Below are 20,363 nucleotides of genomic sequence, written 5' to 3' on the forward strand. Positions count from 1 at the left end.
CAGTTCCAGCTACTGAATACACAACACATGTGTTACTAAACTTAGCTACTACTAGACCTTTATCTGGGTAGATTTTGTTCACGCTAACTGAGAAAACACACTGAATATCTACTATTGAGAACATTTTAGCTGAACTTAGACATATTGGTAGTGACATACATTACGGGTGCTGCTTTATAGGTTACCTGGCTAATAAAGGGATAGAAATCATTTGTGAACCGATATGGAATAACTTATTTCTCCTGCCTTTAAGACAGAGCAACTCTGCCCATAGTCCAGTTCTGCAGCATACCATCACAACAGAAAGCGAGGCTTGGATCGACCACAAATGGTCATCTCACAAAGTAAACGCCTGATTACTACCCTGATTACTAATTCTCTATTGCAGGTGTGAGTAACGCTAGCTACATTTGAAACCGATAACGGAACAGATAAACCTAGTGTTCCTTTACCATTATAAGAAGACAAAATGCAGGTCTCCTTCAAGTTCACATGCATTTTACTGTGGTATTTCAAGGGCCTGTTGATGAGTGATCCATGAGATGTGAGAGGAATATTAACGACACAAAAAAGCAACAACTCTCTCCCTATCCCCAATTATGATCAAACTTCTATCCACCTCTCCATCTTTTTTGTCTTCCTTTACCACATGAATAATAGGTCAGATCTGATCGAACAGGCCCCGCATTTTCTACCAGACAGCTCTTCCCGGATTCCTCAATCAATACCGGTCACTAATGTCTGAGACGCTTGATTCCATATTCAAATAACAGGGCAAACGTGATGGCATTGTGGCACGCATCATCTCCCCAAAGTCATATGCGATTAGACACGACTGTTTCATCCATTGCAGAGCAGAAGGGGAGAAAATACATTAAACTAATTAACAGGGGGCTCTAACCCATCACTGCATGTCTTATGAAACATTTAAAGCACAGAACACATGCATAGACACTGGGTATACATATAGAGCTGGGGAAAAGGCACTGGGGGTTGCCAGATATAGAATAATACCAAATGAAACATCCTCTGAGCACATTTCCTTGCTCAGTGCATTAGGATGGCTGCAGGCACTACCTTTGTCTCCATCGCAGCATTGACTAAAACGGTGTATTGTAACACGACACCCCTGATTTCATGCAATATGGAGGATTACGGAATTGAATTGAACGCTCATCTTTTTTTGTTCACATTTCTAAATTAGGATTTTCTGCCTTCATAATGACATAGAGTAGTCTCCTTTTTTGTCAAATCAATGGCAGCTATTTATATGAGCAATAATCCCTCACCCAGCACTGAACTGCCAGAAAAAAGTGACGGTTTAAAGTCATGCCTAAAAAAAATGGAAAAAACAAACCAAATGAATGCAAATTGGTGTCTTCTCCGCGCGTTTGGAATGACCATCTTTGAGAACATGTCCATTAAAAAAAAAAACTCATACCCCTTGAAATAATTAGAAGGGAAAAATAAGCTCACTTTGATTTGGGAAAAGTAGTGAACAGAACCCTGGTTCAGTAGATACAGTAAGGTTATGATACACACACACGCCCCCCCCCCCCCCCCCCCCCCCCCCCACCCCTCGTGTCTCAACAGAACATGAATGCCTGACAAGTAGGCTATCATCCAAGAGATCATTAAGCAAAAGGGCTTCAAGTGCCATCGCCAGTGTGAGGGGGATGCCATGGCAACAGGGTTCGCCCCTGCTTGAGAGACAAGATAAAAACAATGAGAGGCATGGTGCAGGCAGGGCGCTGAACGATCGGCTGCTGATCGATGGATCTTCTCTGTTATCCCCTCCTTTAGAGATGAGGCGGGGAGGTGGGGAAGGAGGGGAGGAGGGGAGAAGGGGAAAGGCCAGACTGCTGCTTTAGGGCTTGGTAGGTGCCGCAACAGTGGGAACCCTTCTTCAAAGCCCTAATCATTTCATCACAAGGGTCCAATTGAACATGTGATACAGTTGTATTTGCATATGAGCGATTGCAATTACTTAAATAAAAGACTTCTGGGAAAGACACGTCTTTGGTATAGAATTGATATTAACAGTGATGTTAATGAATACACAACATAAAGAGCTCTAAAAATAACCCTGATAATTCTGGATTTTGAGTTCTAGGTATCGTAGGGTATTGTTCAGTCATTTATGCAGAATATCCGTCTTCACAACAACCTTTGTAGTCACACGTGACCTATTCTTAAAATGTGATATATCAACCTGTGAGGAGTCCACCTACCTACTACTGTACCCAAAGCCTTTCTGATATCATATTTCAGACAACAGAACAACCGTGTGTATGCTTCTGCGTAAATACTACAATTTGACTGAGGTGAGCTCTGAGTCTCCGCATTATCTTTTGCTGTTGTCAGCACAGTTGTGTGTTGTGCTAAACCCCAGCAGGGTGTCAACTAAATGCCATCAGGTTATGGCTGTGGTTGCTTGCTTTTTTTATGTTCTCTTTTTGAGGCGAGGGATAAGCACTGTATTTTCTCCCATAGAACCCACACACATGCACAGACACAGACACACATACCAACACGCACACACACACACGGAAGGAAGGAAGTTCACTTACTAACAACATGTGCTAATCAATCTGGTGAAAGCAATCTGTCAGGAAATCTTTAGTGTTAAGAAAGCCTCCTTGAATAAGGATAAGGCCTATCCACAGGGCAGGGCACGGCTGGGACTTAGCAATAGCTGTCTTTACGCATCCCTCATGTCAATAAGGATTATAAGCCAGCTTTTATCTTTTCAACCACACAGACCAGTCAGTCATTTAAATGGGTGAATAGTGAATAGTTCAGTTCTCTTCAATAAATAAAAAAATATATATCCTTCCATAAATACATTCAAATCCGAAACTCATTCAAATTCCAACACCATATGCCTAATGTGAGATCTAATCGTTCTCTTTATTCCGCGGAATTCACAGAAGGCAATCTTTTAACATACTTGTTTAAGACCTGAAAGGATAAACATATCCCACCTATTGTTGATCGCACAGCACCTTTCTTCTCAACTTAAGGCCGACAATTCCGCCGAGAATATGCTGTTTTGAGACTGACAGAAGCCTTATGCAAATCTGGTGTATTGTGGAAATGTTCTGAACAAAAGAAACATTATTGCATTTCATGGACCAACCCAAAGACTGCTGAATATGGAGAAAGGAATTGTATTTACAGATATTCCAATAGAGCTAAAATAGCCTCATTTCTCTCTACTCCCATCAAAAGGAATATATTGAAGAAGAAAAAAAATCATCTGCCCACTGAAGAACAAATAAAAGCAAATTTTGACATTTTGCATTCATCGCCTTCCCTTTATAGGTCAATGGAAACACCAGCCGACCTCACATTGTTTCTAAATGCCATTTTGTAAAACAGGGACGCCGGAATTAATTAATGCACGGATAGCTGCCACTGTCAAGAGGCGCACATTAAAATCAATGATTAATAAATTCAAAACACACAACAAACTCAGGGGGGAGATGAAAATAGTATTGTGCTCCCTAGGAAGCGGCCCCAGTGCGGGTCCTCCCACCAGCGAGGCGACCACTCAGATGCCTAATGGAAAGTAGCCGGTGCCAGCTGTGTGCCTGTGAATAAAATCACTTTAATTAAAGGAATTACAATGGAAAGGAACCGGGGATATGTGGAACAGAATCGACAGGAAGCGGCCCTCGTGTTTGACACACACACACACACACACACACACTGCCTCCACAACCATAGACTTAGAGACTTAAAGGAACAGAGTGCCTTTGTGTTCCTCATTTTTAATAAGCCTAATCCCCACATGTTTTATTACACACAACAATCTACTTTGAGATTTTGTAGTCTTTAGTCTTGCCTGGTAATTGTCCACTTCCATCTTTAACCATGAGGAAGAAAGAAATGGATAGCCTATTTATAGTGAGACACATGAAATATAACATAAAACATGTATTGACTATATGAATATGTTGATGTGATACGCGGAAGTGTTGAATTATTAACACAGATGACAACATTTACAGACATTGATGAGTCACCCTGCTGATTTGTAAAGCAATGGCAGGAAATAAGAATAATGATTTGTTCTATTTTGGGGAGTTTCTATTTTTGACTATATATGTAGCCCCTTTCACAAGCTGCTTTCAGAATTGAGCACTAATGCTGTCCAAACATCATAGAGAGAGAATATAGGCTTATTTGAAAGAATCAATTCATTTGGGATCTTGATTAAAAACATCAACCAAGAGAATATTATTCTCCAAATATGAAGACATGGAACAAAGAACAGTGGCTATTTACCTCCTCGCCTGCTTTTCAAGGTTTGAGATCGATCAGAGCAAATCACAGATAATCTAATGTGGCTGTAGTTAATGTGATACGCCACCAGGGGGTAGCAGATACACACTTGAAAACTTGTGGTTGGGGGGGATGGACATTGCAATAAAGTTTGGCCTAAAAAAAAAATAAACTATTCAGATATAGCAAACACCCTTAGTGGAGAGCTTGGTTCCATTATATAAAAGCTCTACTGTAAATAAGCTATGGCCTACTCATGTTTCAGATCTCCATGAGTATTGCTTCATAATTATGAATAAAGTTAATAAAATATTGAAACGTAAGAGAAGAAACAAAGTCAGTGACATCAAAGCATATATACACACTGTAGAAACTTGTTTACACAAGCTAATATGTCCCAGAAGGGAATAGCCTGGTTATGGGTAACCACAAACAAGAACCGTGAACAGCCTCTTGCTGTAGAAAGTGTGAAATAGCAGCAAAAAGTCTCGATTTGCTCTGCGCTTTCTGGGACGTATCGACCTCCACCCTAACCCACTTCTGACAGTTATGGGCAACACGTGTGGCAGTAAAAAAAAGAAGTATGCAGGAATATGGAACATAGATAGTCTGCAGAGCAGATGGTGCAGAGCACACAGTCCATACTCTTACATAAGGTAAACAACATTGGGAGCAAATATTGTTCAATATATTTTTGAGAGGCACTGTCACAGCATAGTAGGGTTGTTTTGTTTCTTTCCCATTTTCATTTTTACTCAATATTAATTCAGTGGATTGCCTGAAGAGGCTGGGGCGAAAAACCTAATCAAATGATAAAATAATCATCAACCGCACAGTTGCATTCAAAGGTAAGTTACGTTTATGTCTGCAAGGCCAGGGCTCATCTGCAGGGTCTGAAACATCACTTTTGTAACACAACAGCGCACTGCCCTCATCCATATCTACAGGGCTGAGGTGGAGAGGGTCAGTGGCTTCTGGTTACTCTGTGTAAAAAATCACTAAGGACTTAACATAGACCCATCACACCGGGACTGTCATCAAGAAGGTTTCCTTGGTTACCATCTGGTTCCGGGACAGCATCTACCTCCAGGTCATAAGACTGTTAAACAGCTAACCCCAATTGTCTGTGCATAAATCGAACCTTAAGCTGCACTGTACCATTTGCATTGACACTCAACACTCCCAATCCACACACACACCCACACACACAGGAAGTTGTAGTGCCCACACCTTACAGGTGTGGCCTTATTTACACTTATTATTGTTGATATGTATAGTTCTTGATATTCACTGCATTGTTGGGAGGTAGGTTAAAAGTAAGCTTATTTTTACAAGTTTTGCACGTATTGCACTGTTTACACACAGCCGTATTGTCTGTATATGAAGAATAAACTTGTATTTGATTTATAGTGGGCTCCATCAAGTGCCTACATGCTGTATTTGGCTATGACTAAATCCAAATATTCTTCTCAGGAAGAAAAAACACCAATCTAAATCCACAAGCTTGATTTCCTTTGTTGAAATGCTCAGGCCAGTCTATGAAAGCCAGCAATTACACACACACAATGCATAATTAGTCCCTTCACTTTGAGGCCTTGGCCTACTTTAAGAATACAAGGTTTTCTACCCAATATCAGGACATACGACTCTTGCTCGCATTGAGCAAAAAGGCCAGCATCTGATCTGTGGATGGGTTGAACTCACCTCACATGCATTTTGATTAACATTTTAATAAAACAGTTCGTGACGTTAGAATTATAAGGTTCTACCTCCGTTTAGGGCAGTTCAGAGATATTGAGCGTCAAAGTGTTTACATTCCATTATGTTTAATGAGATGGAACCTTTGTATTTTATTAATTACTAACTCAAAAATGTCAACATTTAAAAAATAACACCACACAGAACCTTATAATTCTAACGTCACGAGTTTGCAATGCCATCGCTCTTGCAAACTGATGTCGCATCATGTTGTCTGTACCTTGGCCACGTGACTCCGGGTGGATTTCAACTGGGCGCTGCATGGCTTTACTAACTTCAGCCTACAGGCTTGGATTACGCCTACTGTTGAAGATAGTTTCGTGCTTTGCATTGCTAATAGAGTAAGTTCGAGTGATTTATTTATTTAAGTGGTCGATACCACCAACCGTAGCAAAAGTTGAATGACTTGGTGAACCGTGATATAAGCGGCTCGATAGCAGACAGAGGACATTAAGGAAGTTGCAGCACTTTGTCAAAATCCCTGGATGGGATGGTCTTGCATGCAAAGTGGGCGTGTTCTCCCTAGTCACATGCAGTGGGCGTGTTCTCCCTAGTCACATGGAAGTGGGCGTGTTCTCCCTAGTCACATGTGTAAACATTGTCATGCTGTTTCGGCCACGTGGTCTGCTGACAGCTGCAACCACTGACGGCTGTAACAGACCATGACCATGGCCCTTTCTAACGGGTAACATCATCATCGGGTCCATAGTTCTCTTTTCCGTCCTCCACTCGAGTCCTTTTCTAAAAACCAATGATGGAGGAGAATATTTACGAGATCTTCTCGTCCAGCGTTTTGAGTAGAAAGTGAGTTGAGAACAGTGGACCCAAGAATCGATCTCTCTTTCTCTCTCTCTTTCTCTCTCTCTCTCTCTCTCTCTCTCTCTCTCTCTCTCTCTCTCTCTCTCTCTCTCTCTCTCTGTCATGCCAGATTAAGTCTGCCTGCCAAATCGTGACCGCTTAATGTAAATATAAACATGAAACCTAGAATAAGTAAACTAGATTATTTAAGTTTAGTTATAAGTATTAGAAGTAAGTAAGCTAGGTAGGTAAGTAAGTAAGTAAGTAAGCTAGCTATCTATGATTGGAAACACAGTAGTATCCAGTTATGGAATTATATTTATCACTACTTTGATCATGTTTATCCCACTACTATGTGATGTGGGTTAACTAGCCAACTCCGTATCATTAGCGGAGCGATTTATGTGTGAAATTAGCATGCTAGCAGGTATTTTCTTATAAAAAGGCCATGCCAACATAAAAGCTATAGCTGACTAGTGAGCCTGCATCAACCATAATGCTATTCAAGTGCAAGATTAGATAAGACATAGCGTTTGAAAGACATTCGGTGCGTTCGTAAATTTGCTCAGAGAGCGCCGGAGCGTAAAGGGGCCAAGTCATTTGATTGGGCATTCCATGAGTACTGATCAGATTTCCAGAGCGAATTTACGAACGCAGCCATTGATTACATCAGGCAGACTTAATCTGGCATGGCAGCACCCCCTCCAAACAGGCAACAGGGGGTCTTTGATGAGACTGGTCTACAAAAAACAACCTGGTGATCGAAAGGTCTTTCTAAATCAACACATCCACTTCCTCTCTCTCTCTCACCCCTCTAGCCAGTTGTTTTACTTTCTCCCTCTCAATCATATAGTGACTACAGCTATGTAAAGTCCTTTGTTAACTGTTTCTTTATCCTCCCTAACTATCCCCCATTAATAAAGGAAACTCACTGTTCGCTCCCCAAGATCAGCTTAAGAGACCATGTGAGGAATAACGTTTTCAGTAGAATTGTGTCTGACTTTAGGCTATATTTTGAACGTCTGTCATTAATTAAGTCAATAGGATTACTATTAGATTTCACATTCCTTGTACCTACACTTGAAGGCATACTTTCAAACCCGCTGTGTGCTTTTATATCACAGAAGCTGCATGTTGGTGGAATCATTAAAACGATTGTCTAATTTCTAAAGTACTAAGTTGTCTAATATCTAGCGTACCCCCTGTGTAGGTGTGACCTCGGCTAGTGGTTGGTGCCTCAGCCAATAGGCACCTGCTGCTGCCACAAGCTTCTGTACTGGGGGAACAATGGGAGCATTGAACGCCTAACAGCTGTTGTGCTGTTGCCTGCCTGCCTGAGGGCCCCATGCCTCAAGGGCCTGTCTGATGGTGGAAGCCCCCCCTCCCCGCTCTTTAAAGAGACAGCATGGGCTGTTGCTTTAATGCATTGTTAATCACCCAACATTGAGACAAAACAATCACTGGGTAGAGGTGTAGAGCTTAGCCAGTGAGGGAACTAAAAAAGGGCTATTTGGCTTGTTCCGAGGTGAACACGTTTTGGTGCAAAAGGTTCACGTTTTGGTGCAAAACAGTTCTTCAAAGACTCCTCCCACAGTAAGAAGTAAAATCAACTTTTTTTTAAGCCATGGAACAGTCATATTTTCAAGACACCTTTAAAATGGTTAAAAAGCACATAGAACAGGGGTGGTAATGGGAGGCCATGTTGACCGTGTAATCAAATGACTGTAGAAATGTCTGCGGCTCCTCAACATAGGATGTTTACCAAAATATGTTTCACACAGATCTTAACGGTTTGTTTTGAATCAGTTTTGATTAATGAAATATGTCAAATATGTTTCTTCATAAAAATCAGGTGTTACATGGCAAAGAGACTGAATGCCTGCCTGTGACAATGTGAGGGACCAGAGATGGCAGTAATGACTCATGTCTAAGTAGCATCTGTTACTCCCCTTCGTAGAAGGGACGGGCTTTGACAGTCAAAGCATCATACTGACATCTAGTGGATCACTGCCTTGTGTCTTTAAACACACACTCCGTGCAAGTAGAGGGCACTGTCTATCACTGTATGCATGAAAGAGACAGCCATTAGAAGAGGGAGTCCCTATGCCCCATTTTGTTTTAGATCAGTGGTCAGATCACTATGTTTCTATCCACAATGGAAAGTGTTGGTGGATGAATCTACTGAAAGTGTTGCAATCTGAGATAATTGTAATCTATTGTATGTAGATCATGTTTTCCCCCTTATTATGCTACTTGAGTTCCACTTCCCATTGCAGTAACATGTCATCCTAGAGTGGTACAGAAATGTAACGCTATAACTGAAAATAAAATGTAGTTCACAGGATTATTCATGTAAGTCTACAGCAAATGAATTTGGGTATGTTATATGAGTGACCAGCTTTTGTTTCCTACCATCACCCCCACCCTCGCCCGTCTGCACTGGCTCCCAGTCAAACACTGCATCACATTTAAACCTCACCTACAAATCCCTCCTACTACACCCCATCCAGAACTCTGAGGTCCTCTAACACGGGCCACCTCATCCAACACAGCTCCAATAGTAGTCTGGTTACCACTGTAGGCCTCTATCATGATGATTTACAAGACAGTGACCAGCAACTGAGAAAAACTAAAATGTTCTGAGACAGTGACTTTATTACAAAATATATGAAGTAGCAGCATCTCATTGGCAAAACAAACCAAAAAACAAGATATCTTACATTTCAGTTAAAAATAAAAAAAACTCAGGAGAAAAAAAAACATAATCCAGAGTCATAATTCATAAATGCAATCCATATTTGAGCTTCTGAAGCTAGCTGTTCCACTGGTCCATTCTGGCAGCCGAGCTACTGGTCCCAACCAAAACCTATCAGTATTCTCTTACTAAAAATGACAAGACTTCGCCATACACAACCAGAACAGACACACGCACGCACACACACACACACACACACACACACGGTTCCTCTGTAGATCCAAATCCACCTTATTTAGCAGCACTCAGAGCCAATGGCAGCTCTGGGTTTTTGGCAGGTGGTCCCAACTTGGCATCATCATCATTCCAACTACAAAATGTCACTCAATTAAAAAAGGCAGAGACTTCCAATGTCTGTTCACCTCCGCAAATAAAAACCAGCCATGGAATTAACCCATGTGCATACTCTGTGGTAATTAATGCTGGCAGTTTGTGTATGCCTCAGAGTTCGTCCAGTCCTCCAATATCTTGGTTCTGTCCTGTGCGTCCCCCATCCAGTGCCCTCTCTGACCCGGCAGAGGGGAGCTCAGGAGACCGTGCCCTCTGGTTTCTCGCTGCTGGGGGGTGGAGTGAGCACTCCTGAGGGTATAGGTGAACTCTGGCTGCGCTCCACATCCACTTTCTGGTAGGAGTACGCCTTCTCCTACAGAAACAAATAAGAAGGAACACCGTCAGACTAACAGGTTATGACGTTAATGTAGCCACAAAATGCTTATAGGTTGGGTACATTTTTAAATCATATTTAAGAGCTGTTCTCTTCTCCATACAAATATGTCCTCGAGCTACAGGACATGCTACCGAGTACTGAGCAAAATTTGTTCTTGTACACTGTCTGGAGCAAGGGCATCCCCTTTGATGACATTGGTGAAGACCATAGACATGATAGAACCGAGGCGCTCACCTGCCAGTCCAGATAGGTAGCATGGGTTTGGATGTTGTGAGTGTCATCTGCCAGGATTCCTTTGAAGGTCTTGAGGGTGGAGCTGCCCACTTCCCTTATGGACATGGCAAAGGGGACCATCCACCGCACGCAATCCCCAACATCAGCCCACTTCAGCGCTGTACGGACCAGGAGGATATGGTTAGGATTAAAACCGACAAAATCTCCTCGAAATTGGCCCATTATGAACAAATGATACACCAAAATGCTATAGGGCTCAAGTTGAGAGTCCTGTTCTTAAACAACAAACAAAGCCCCTCCCTCCGCCCTAGACACTTGTGTAGATGAGAAACAAGCAAGGTGGAGCTACCACCATCTTGCTAGTCATTCCCTATACAACACTTGCACATCTACACAAGTGTCTCTCTACACAACAGACTTAAGAGGTAAATTGAAATGGAGCATCAGTCCAGAATCAAACAATATACCTGAGACTTTCTCCACGAGCTCCAGGGAAGAGAAGTGGAATAGGGCTGAGGCAGCCAGCACTCCATAGGAGAACTCAAGACACTTCACATCCAACATGCACAAGTCCAGCAGCTAGGGAGAGGAATAAATAAGAGAGAAGAACTATGAGAACCAACACCAAAGCACCACCACACCTAGATGAAAATTCTGAAACTGTGACTTGATGCAGTAAGCAACAAAAAAACAAGAATTGTAAAGAATGCTATTTGCCAGTGGTAGTGGGAAATGCCCGCTGAACCGTACCTCTGCAATCTGTACAAACGTAGCTTGCGGGTACTGAGGGATGAGGAGCTCAGCGGAGTCCTTCAGGTAGGCCACCTGCATGTATACGTTCAGCCAGGACACAGGTGTCATGGGGCTCAAACTCCAATTCAGCTCCTAGGAAGGAAGAACAGAGACAGGTCGCACTTAGACAGAGATAACAGTACAGAGAAGAAACCAGAGAACATAAGCCTCACACGTCATTGAGAAGGCTGCTGTCGTTACTACCATAGAGAAGGATTCCTCTGTCCAGATGCTATGAGGGTCACATGCAGGGTTCGACATTAACGCTTGCCCGTAGCAAGTAAAAAGTTCGCCGGGTTAGTTTGCGCGAGCCCGACGACGCTGCTGGATCCTGAATATGTTTATCGTGTTGCAGGAAGAACAGACGGTGCCGGTGCCAGACCAGTTAATAATATCTTCACTCCACGATCATCTAGCCGTCTGTTGTTCTTCCTGCACACCGGTAAACATATTCAGGATCCAGCAGCGTCGTCAGGGCTCGCTCAAACAAACCTGGCGAATTTTGTACTTGCTCCGGGCGAGCGGGCAAGCGTTAATGTCGAACCCTGCATGGAAATTATTTTCACTACAAGTAAGCCAGTTACACCAGCGGAGAAGAGGGGTGCTTGTTTAGAGAGGTATGGCTCATCATTGACCTTTTATACGCAAACAACCTTTCACTGCCAGAAGATTAACACAATTAGACCTGTTTCAATGAACAGAGGGAAGAAAGACCTGTTTGAGAGGCATACCTTCATAATAATAAGCTCCATGCTTAGGATCTCATCCTCAGTGCACGCCCCATCAGTGACATAAGCAAACTGGTGCACCTTTGGAGGGTAGATTTCCTAGGGGGAAACAGAGATGGGTTAAAAAGGTCAATCCGACTAGAAGAATATTTGCGGCACACCGACTCACAGACGTTACACAGGAGACGCCTTCCTACCTCCACTTTAGCGGCGATGAACAGAGAAGCAATGCCGATGAGCTGTAGTGTTGACTTGAAAACATTTGCCTGTGTGGCCATGAAGCGGTCAAAGTAATCCTGAGCAAGGTAGAAGGTCTCCCTGTGGAGCTTGTACACCTCACAAACCTGAGAAAAAAATAAATGAAAATGGGAGGTTGAGAATACAACTTTCCCACAACCTATACCATTAAGGATGCAATCCCCACGTTACAGAATTGATGCAGGTGCTCTAAAACATGGGACTGAGACCAGTTTATGAAACAATTTCAAGTCTATCAATGTTTGGTTGCTTTTCAGCTGACATTCTATCCAGGGTTCCCACACCTTCTGAAACATCAAATTCAAGGACCCAACACGGCATAGTTTGAGACAGAACTAGATGAGAATTTATATAATAGGAACTATCCACTCACAGACAACAATTAAAAAGAGAGGCTTGAATGTGTGAACACTAGATGGTCTCTTGCCTTCTCTACCACAGCACAGCAAAACAATATATTGTGAAATATGTGTGAGGTTAAGCAATACAGAGAGCGAGGGGAATTCAAGCACTTACAATGACCCATGCCTATTTTCAAAAACTTTTAAGACCTTGATTTTTTTCCCCTCAAATTCACAGACTTTCAAGGATTTCAAGGACCCGTGGGAACCCTGTCGGTTGCTTTTAGGTGATGTTCTATCAGCTTACAGCCATTTTTCCAATAAGTTAATTTGAGGTGGGTGCAAGTGGCCTGATGGCTGCAAACATGCCAACATGAAGCCAACTGATAAGATTACAAGTAGTAACCACATAAGCAAACGACGACATGGTATGGAATAAGCAATGTCATTAAGGCTTTAAACAATGGTAGACTGTCGGAGGGGGACTCAGGAGGAGGGACAAACCTCCATAAGCCAGTCCAGGAGAATGGCCCTCATTTTGGGTTGGAGGTGGGGGTGTTTCTTCAAGACATGGTTGTCTCGAGAGTATGTCTTGTCTTTCTTCAGAAGGTTACTCCACACGTCATCTTTGCTTGCCCAACTAGAAATAAAGAAATAGAGGGATAAGCATCTCATCTCTATGATCAACAAATGCTCTCCCAACTGGAGTTTCAGAGTATACAAGGGCAGAACTGATTGTGTGATGATTCAGGAACTAACACCAGGGATGTAGGCTATAGGTCCCTATGACAGCTGCACTTTCTCAATAGACGAGACATGCAAGTTCACAGCCCTCAGACAAAGGTGCTTACAGTTGAAGGCCCAACGGCGAAAACACACCGCAAGCGTCAACCTCGGCAGCGCGTGCGTGTGCGTGGCGGAACTTCTGCGGCTCTCACTGTTGCGGCTTCCACACTGGTTGCGTGTCTCCTGTGGCTGTAACTGCGGAGCTGCTACTGCCAGCCACATCTTTGTACATTGAGTTTTGCCTGCGCAGCCCGCAGAAAAAATAGGCTAGTCCTAATCTGTAGGTGGCGTGCCGTGGCAGTGAGACGCACGCTGTATGGCTGCTCTAACCTTCTAAGATGGCCGCCGAACTGAAACGGAGACGGGGTGTTGAGGCTGACGCTTGACGTGGTGTGTTTTCGCCGTAAGTTAAATGACCTATGGGTTCGGGTCTGTTTCGAATGCACATCACTATATATAAAATGTGGCCACCTAGCTCTAGTCAGCAAAACCACGGCTACTACCCGTACTGTATGCCATTGTGTATCAGCAGCATCAGTGTAACTTGCCCACACAGTGTGTACCAGAACTCCAGCAGTGACTCACCATAGGACAGGGAGAGGGGAAGACCTGGTGGGGGTGACAAAAATGTTTGGGAAGGTGTACTGAGCGAACCCAGCGCCGCTCAAAGCAACCGGTTCATCGACTTCATGGTCTGGCGTGGGGATCCGCCTGCACGGACTTGTGTAACCAGCATCAGGATTCCAGCACATCTGCACAGGAGAGGGATGCAAAAAGAAGAAAAACGTCACCAACTGATAAAAAAAAAACTTAAGAGGATTCTGAGTTTACAAAACAATACACGAGGCACACAATGGCATCATGCATTGCCACTGCCCATATCCAGAGATGCAGCAGAAACTTGAGACTGTGGCAATATTTGACGACAGATGTAAATCTACTAAATGATTTCAGTGATGCGATTCGGATATGGGGCAATGAGCCCCTGAACAAGTTGAATACTAACTACCACATCCTTTTGAATGACCTGTGTCAGCAAATGGTGTATAACAGGAGTCTTCTGTAGGCTAGTTCTGTATATAATGTATATAATGCATTGGGTTACAGACAAATAGTAACTTAAAATTGGTTTCAAGCAAGCCTATTAACCATGCATGAGAACACATGGTCTGAGAGGCCAGGGAAAGGCCTTGGAGTGGCAGCCAGGCCAAGTACAGTACCTGAGATCCACACTGTTTCTTTTTCGTCATCTCAGCCACTTCCTCGTCTGGGTCTTGCAAATGCTGGAGGATCAGTGGAGAACAAGAAAGAAACGTTTAATCAGTCTTCATTCTCATGTATAATGTGGTTCAAACATGCACACAACATATTCAGGACTAGAGGCTAGATGGCTAACTTGGGGCAAAAAAAAACTTACCACGGCGACGTCTGCCTTCCTTTTCCTGGAGCGCACTGCACTCTCCCTGGGCACCTCATTGATCTGGGATTCCGATGTCTGCCTGCAAACATGACACGAGAATAGTTGAGTTCAAATGCATCCTTGTGAAAAGGGAGGATATACGAGTTGTTCGCCAGCTAAGCTAAGCAACCAGCTAATTGTCAGGCTAGCCTGCTGCTAAGCTGTGATCTCGTTCGAGTAGCACTAGCTGAGGCTAGTCGTGGCTACATCATGTGTTTCTTTCCTGACTTTGAAACTCACCCCTTTCTTGGCATTATTATATCCCCCACGTGTATTCCTCAAACGAAGAGTAAGCCCTATGGATCAAGGGGGAAATAAGTGTTTAGATCGTTTTTCTGATCTGAGATGTAATAAGCAACAAACACTCTCCCCAACCCCCACAAAGTCTCACAAAGCCAGAGAGAGAAACTGGGCGCGGGGAAATGGAAACGGGACACAATGTTAAAGGCGACAAACTTAATAGAAAAGTCAAATCACCAAAACCACGCACACGCCAACGTTACAACATCTACGTTCAACTCCGAACCGAGATTTCAACATAGTATTTAGTTTATTTCTGGGGAGAATTTCGCTCGAAAATGTCTCAACCACAAACACAGAGACCCCCACATTTTCCCATTCATCCTGCATCCTAATGCGTTGTTTTTGGACTATATAAGCTAACATATCAAATGCTGTAACAACATATCATCTGATCCAATTGAATAATTTCGTCTCAAAGTTCAATCCAAGGCAAGCTGGGCTCACTTAGCTATGATAGCTATAGCAAAAGAGGTGTTTCGATTGTTTGCTTACCTCCAAAGATTTCAAACCCTCTCAAAAGTTCCACTCTTAACACGATAAATGCGATGTACTGATCGATCATCTATATCGCTCTTTTACGAGAACATCCTTGCTGGATTAGAGATGATTATTGGTGTGGCCTTGGTTTGTACCCAAAGGTTTCTGGTGTGATGCTGAGAGCAGCTGCTTTCTTCCTCTGCTGGCGCGATATAGTTTGCGCCTTTACCTTATAAACGCCACAGATGGGGACGTCAGAGCGGGTGATTTAAAAACTTGGCGCAAAACGACCAAATTTCAACCACTTTCGCTGCCACAATTCAAATGACGTGATTTGTACATTTTTAAAAACACTTTCAGATCTTCAGATGGTTATTTTAAAAGTGCTCGATTTGGGTCCTACATTTTTGGAATACCCGGTAACATTTCTAATTTTGCCGGCAAAAACAAGGGAGGCGTGGCCACCGGTGCAGTGACAGCCAGGGGGCGGGGCTTGAAACACGGAACTGAAGATACCCACGTGGCTAGGGACGACAGATGTAAACAAAAGCAGTAGCACTCCAAAAAAAAAAAAAAAAAAGGGATAATCTTGCTATCAGGGCTTTAAGGAAATTAAAGTTTTGGGTTTGTATTGAACCGACAGAGTGGATTGTCATTATTGTGTCCATACTCCCGAGACCTATTATTATTTTCTGACAGAAAGCTGACGCCCTTGCCCTACTACTACTACTGTATTTTAAGGGTGCATCCCATTTGCCTAAAGTGGCTTTCACCAAAGACCGTTGATTGATGCTTCCCATATCCCTCTCGGCTTTCACTGTCTTCTTTCCCTTGATCTGCTACTCTAATGTGAAATTAGAAGAGGGTGAAAGCCAATCGTACCGTCAAAATCGGTCTTGCCGGATAAACAACCATGACTTTGACCTATCTACATTTGATCAGTGCAGAAGAAGGTAACGAGGCATGGAGGAAGCATCTGATCTGGCCCTATAATACCCCTTGAATGAAAAAAAGTAGTGAAATAAAAAAAGTAGTTGCTGCGAATCGTGTGTAGCTAAAGGAGAAGCGCTAGTGTGAGACTTGTAAACTGATGTTTCCCATGAACAATAAGGATGTCTTCTTGGTAGCTGGGTCGAATGTCATTGACAGAGTGCGCGATTACACTGCAGCCAGGGATTTACAGTGAAATGAAAAACATTGGGGCATAATAACGATCAGAAGGAACTGGATAGGTAGCATGCAGTAGCAACATTGTGAACAATCTCCTGTTGGGATACTACAGAATGCTACAAAAGACATCATAGGCCTACCTACCTATCTACCTAGTTCTTCTAAACAAGTGTCTAGGCCTAAGGTGAATGCCATGGGGTTGTTTCTGGAAAGGGGCCAACAACGATCGGACGGTAGATAATATATTTTCAAGCGAAGTGTAAACTTTAACCTTTGACCAGACACGTGATCCATCAACTGGATTGCTGAGGAACTGCAACTGTTTTTAAACAACATGAACATGAAGTTTTTAAATCTCTTTGGACGTCTCAAATCTGTAGTCATTGGAATGATTCATGTCCAAGCCTTGCCAGGTAGGCCGATGCAATTGTTTTTGAGGAACACAAGGTTTTTACTTGCAGCTTTTAGGTGTTTAACATTGATTAAATGATCTCCATAGGTACACCTTTAGGTAGTATGACCATGCCCCAGATTATTGAAGAGGCATGCCGGGAAGCAGACATCTATCACAATGCAGGGATTGTAAGTATAAACCAAAGACATAATACAACACTTATACAGTTTGTCAAATAAAAGAACTAAGAGCTGTTATGTCAAATATATTTGTGTTGTTTCGGATTGTGATTCTGATGCTGTGTAAACTATGCTACCAGCTGAATTGCCATCATTGACTGTATGAGAGTTGAGAATGTAAGAATAGGTTCATGATTCTCTCATGATTCGATTAGACATCCAAGCATCCCTCTCAACAATGCGCTCTCAATGAACAGCTACTGTATATGCTGGAAAATGTAATGATCATTGTACTGCATGTCCTCATCTTTCTCCCAGGATGGGTTGATCATTGAGAACATGCATGACATCCCCTACACCTTCTCTGTTGGGCCAGAGGTGTGTGCCTCTATGACAGCAGTGTGTGCAGCGGTGAAGGGGCTCTATCCGTCTCTGCCCCTTGGTGTTCAGATCTTGTCTGCAGCAAATCACCCCGCTATGGCTGTTGCACTGGCTTCAGGTTGATACAGCCTGCATTTGCCTACTATCCCATTTTAGATTCAATGTTTAATGCATGATTCGGGAAGAGGACATTAACCTATCCCTTTTTGTTGAAGGTCTGGACTTCATCAGAGCTGAGGGGTATGTCTTTTCACACATCGCTGATGAAGGCCTCTTGAATGCATGCGCCGGTGACCTCTTGCGATACCGCAAGCAGATCGGAGCTGAACATGTGCAGATCTTCACTGACATCAAAAAGAAGCATAGGTGTGCCTCCGTTCAATTAAAATGTACAGAAATTCAACCATTACAGCCCTACTGTGTCTCAGTGTCCTTATCAAAATCAGCCTATTCACTGAACATGCTAGAACTGAGGGCTAATCTTATTCATAAAGGCTAGCAACAGGTGATATGGTAATGAGAGTTACAGTGTGACTACTCTCACTTTCATGTTCTGTTTGGTTATATCTTATTATATGTCTTCCCAGCTCCCATGCCCTGACATCAGACGTGAGCATAGCAGAGACAGCCAGAGCATCTGAGTTCTTCCTCTCTGATGGGCTCATTGTCACTGGGACCGCCACAGGAGTCCAGGCAGATCCAGCAGAACTGAAAGGTGGGATCCTGACTCTGGCGGCTCAAGTCTATGTCCCTGAAAACACATGCATGCATGTATGCACACCCAGACACTGTCCGTTCGATGGCTCCTCCAGCGCACTCTTTGGCGCTTTGTTATTCAAGCAAAATTGTTTGGTTAATGTTGCATTGTTACTGACAGGAACAAACCATTGGTTTGCTTATTTGGAACACTGTCTGGAGGTCAGCAGAGATGTAACACTTGAAAATAAGTGTAAAGCTCTGTGTCTCATTTTAGGAATGATTAGCATACACCCCCTCACATACACACATTTACACGTATGGACATACACACACTCTCTCTCTCTCTCTTTGTTATTAAGAGTGCACCCTTTTTGTACACATACACACACAGGTACACACCCTTACAATGGTATGCTTACTCATATCTCTTACCACTCCCACCACATACCATTCTATTGCCATACTTTTGCAAGAGCTGTTCAGTTTTTGGCGCTACTTTTTCTTGGTTAAGGTTAAGCTGCCCTAATGCTCGAGGCGTCAGCCCACAAGCCTGGCTGCAAGCCTTATAAAGAGCAGCCGTGTCTAGGGAGATGGATGCCTCACAGTCCGTCCCCCCCCCCCCACCCCACCCCCGGGAGCCTGGGGAGTGCTGACCGTGGCATGCGTCCTGGACGCTCCTGCCCTTGCCCGCCTGCCATAGCCCTGCTTGGCTAATAAAGACACCAACATTGTCTGCTATTTTTAAAGCACACTCTCCAGATGGCGGACGCTGTAAACACAGGCAGCTAAACAGGCTGGGGGCAGGCTGCTGCCATACACACAACCCTGCTGCCTAGTTTGGACGTCTGCCCACTGTACAATCTCCCCCAGTACGATCCGATTGGGCTGGTGGTCTGTTGTCAGCTGGGTATACGGAGCTGCCAGAGTCTGGGTTTATGTCTCTCCTCTTGTGTCTATCTGGATCCATGACGACCATTATATTCATCCCTTGTTTTTACTTACCAGAGGAGATGTGTGATCGTTGCTATCATGCTATTGTAAATCCAGCCATTTATTGCATCTGTACTGTATTTCAGATTCAATGTGCCTTTGCACATCTTACACTTGATATGCAAGATAAAATAGACCCTAGGTACTTTATGTTGTTGGTGTCATACTGTTGTAATCACATTTGTTATTATAGTAGTAACATTGTATCTATAGTATATACCCAGTATAACATCTCTACTTGTCTTGATATGTTTTTTTTTTATTTGCAGATGTGGCGCAGTCTGTAAGAATTCCTGTCCTGATTGGCTCGGGGGTGACCTTTGATAACATGGAACACTACCTTGATGCAAGTGCAATGATTATTGGCTCTTACTTCAAGAGGGGAGGGTACTGGGCAAATGCTGTTGATCCAGAGAGAGTGAAGAGGTTCATGGGAAAGGTGCATGAACTTAGAAAATAAATTAAATGAGCAATCCTAACTTGAGATCCTTGCACGTAAACCCGGCGTACTGTCAATCTTGCATTGAAGTCAGTTGGAAATGTGTGTGACGATTCAACTCAAGTGTGCTGATCTCAAGTTAGGGTTCCACCCTGTATGAATTGCTGCTCCCATTATATCAATATCAACTTGCAAGCATCAATGACACTGTACATTTGTAACAAGAATAGATGTCTCATGTTTTCTTTTTAATACAACAGACATTGAACAAAACCAAATAAAAACCAAAACCAAATATTTTTTTTCTTTTTACATTTCACAAATATACACTGAGATACAAAATCACATTTAGTTATATTTACAAACAGGGCCTGTAGCAACAAAGCAAGCTTAATAAAACAAGCAAACAACACTCAAAACCTTTTAGACAGTGGTTTGGTAGTCCTTACATAACATTGGTTTGTTCTG

At 43.1% G+C, this 20,363-nt stretch overlaps 2 protein-coding genes across 2 annotated transcripts; one reads left to right on the top strand and one right to left on the bottom strand.

The window, feature by feature from the left end:
- Window positions 1–10,124: 10,124 nt before the first annotated feature.
- ccne1 (cyclin E1) lies at window positions 10,125–15,117 on the bottom strand (the record flags this gene model as incomplete). Its single annotated transcript, XM_080528122.1, has 11 exons — window positions 10,125–10,241; window positions 10,500–10,657; window positions 10,967–11,078; window positions 11,250–11,384; window positions 12,023–12,118; window positions 12,217–12,363; window positions 13,123–13,258; window positions 13,990–14,156; window positions 14,625–14,687; window positions 14,822–14,903; window positions 15,104–15,117. 11 exons carry the CDS (start codon window positions 15,115–15,117, stop codon window positions 10,125–10,127), a joined length of 1,227 nt encoding a protein of 408 aa, XP_080384248.1.
- A 1,987-nt stretch (window positions 15,118–17,104) lies between these two features.
- On the top strand, window positions 17,105–19,917 carry LOC308155648 (uncharacterized protein F13E9.13, mitochondrial). Its single transcript, XM_080529021.1, has 6 exons — window positions 17,105–17,226; window positions 17,313–17,395; window positions 17,705–17,885; window positions 17,983–18,133; window positions 18,355–18,482; window positions 19,726–19,917. The coding sequence occupies exons 1-6, from the start codon at window positions 17,148–17,150 to the stop codon at window positions 19,914–19,916; spliced, it is 813 nt and encodes a 270-aa protein (XP_080385147.1). The 5' UTR covers window positions 17,105–17,147; the 3' UTR covers window position 19,917.
- Window positions 19,918–20,363: the final 446 nt, after the last annotated feature.

Source organism: Nansenia antarctica, assembly GCF_963989245.1.
Source record: "Nansenia antarctica genome assembly, chromosome: 4".
NCBI lineage: Eukaryota > Metazoa > Chordata > Actinopteri > Argentiniformes > Microstomatidae > Nansenia > Nansenia antarctica.

Excerpts from the sequence above, each read along its gene's own strand:
- LOC308155648 (XM_080529021.1), top strand. The coding sequence starts at position 17,148 with ATGAACATGAAGTTTTTAAATCTCTTTGGACGTCTCAAATCTGTAGTC. Across the intron at positions 17,227-17,312 it reads TCATGTCCAAGCCTTGCCAG|GTACACCTTTAGGTAGTATG; the intron begins GTAGGCCGATGC and ends TGATCTCCATAG. Across the intron at positions 18,483-19,725 it reads AGATCCAGCAGAACTGAAAG|ATGTGGCGCAGTCTGTAAGA; the intron begins GTGGGATCCTGA and ends TTTTATTTGCAG.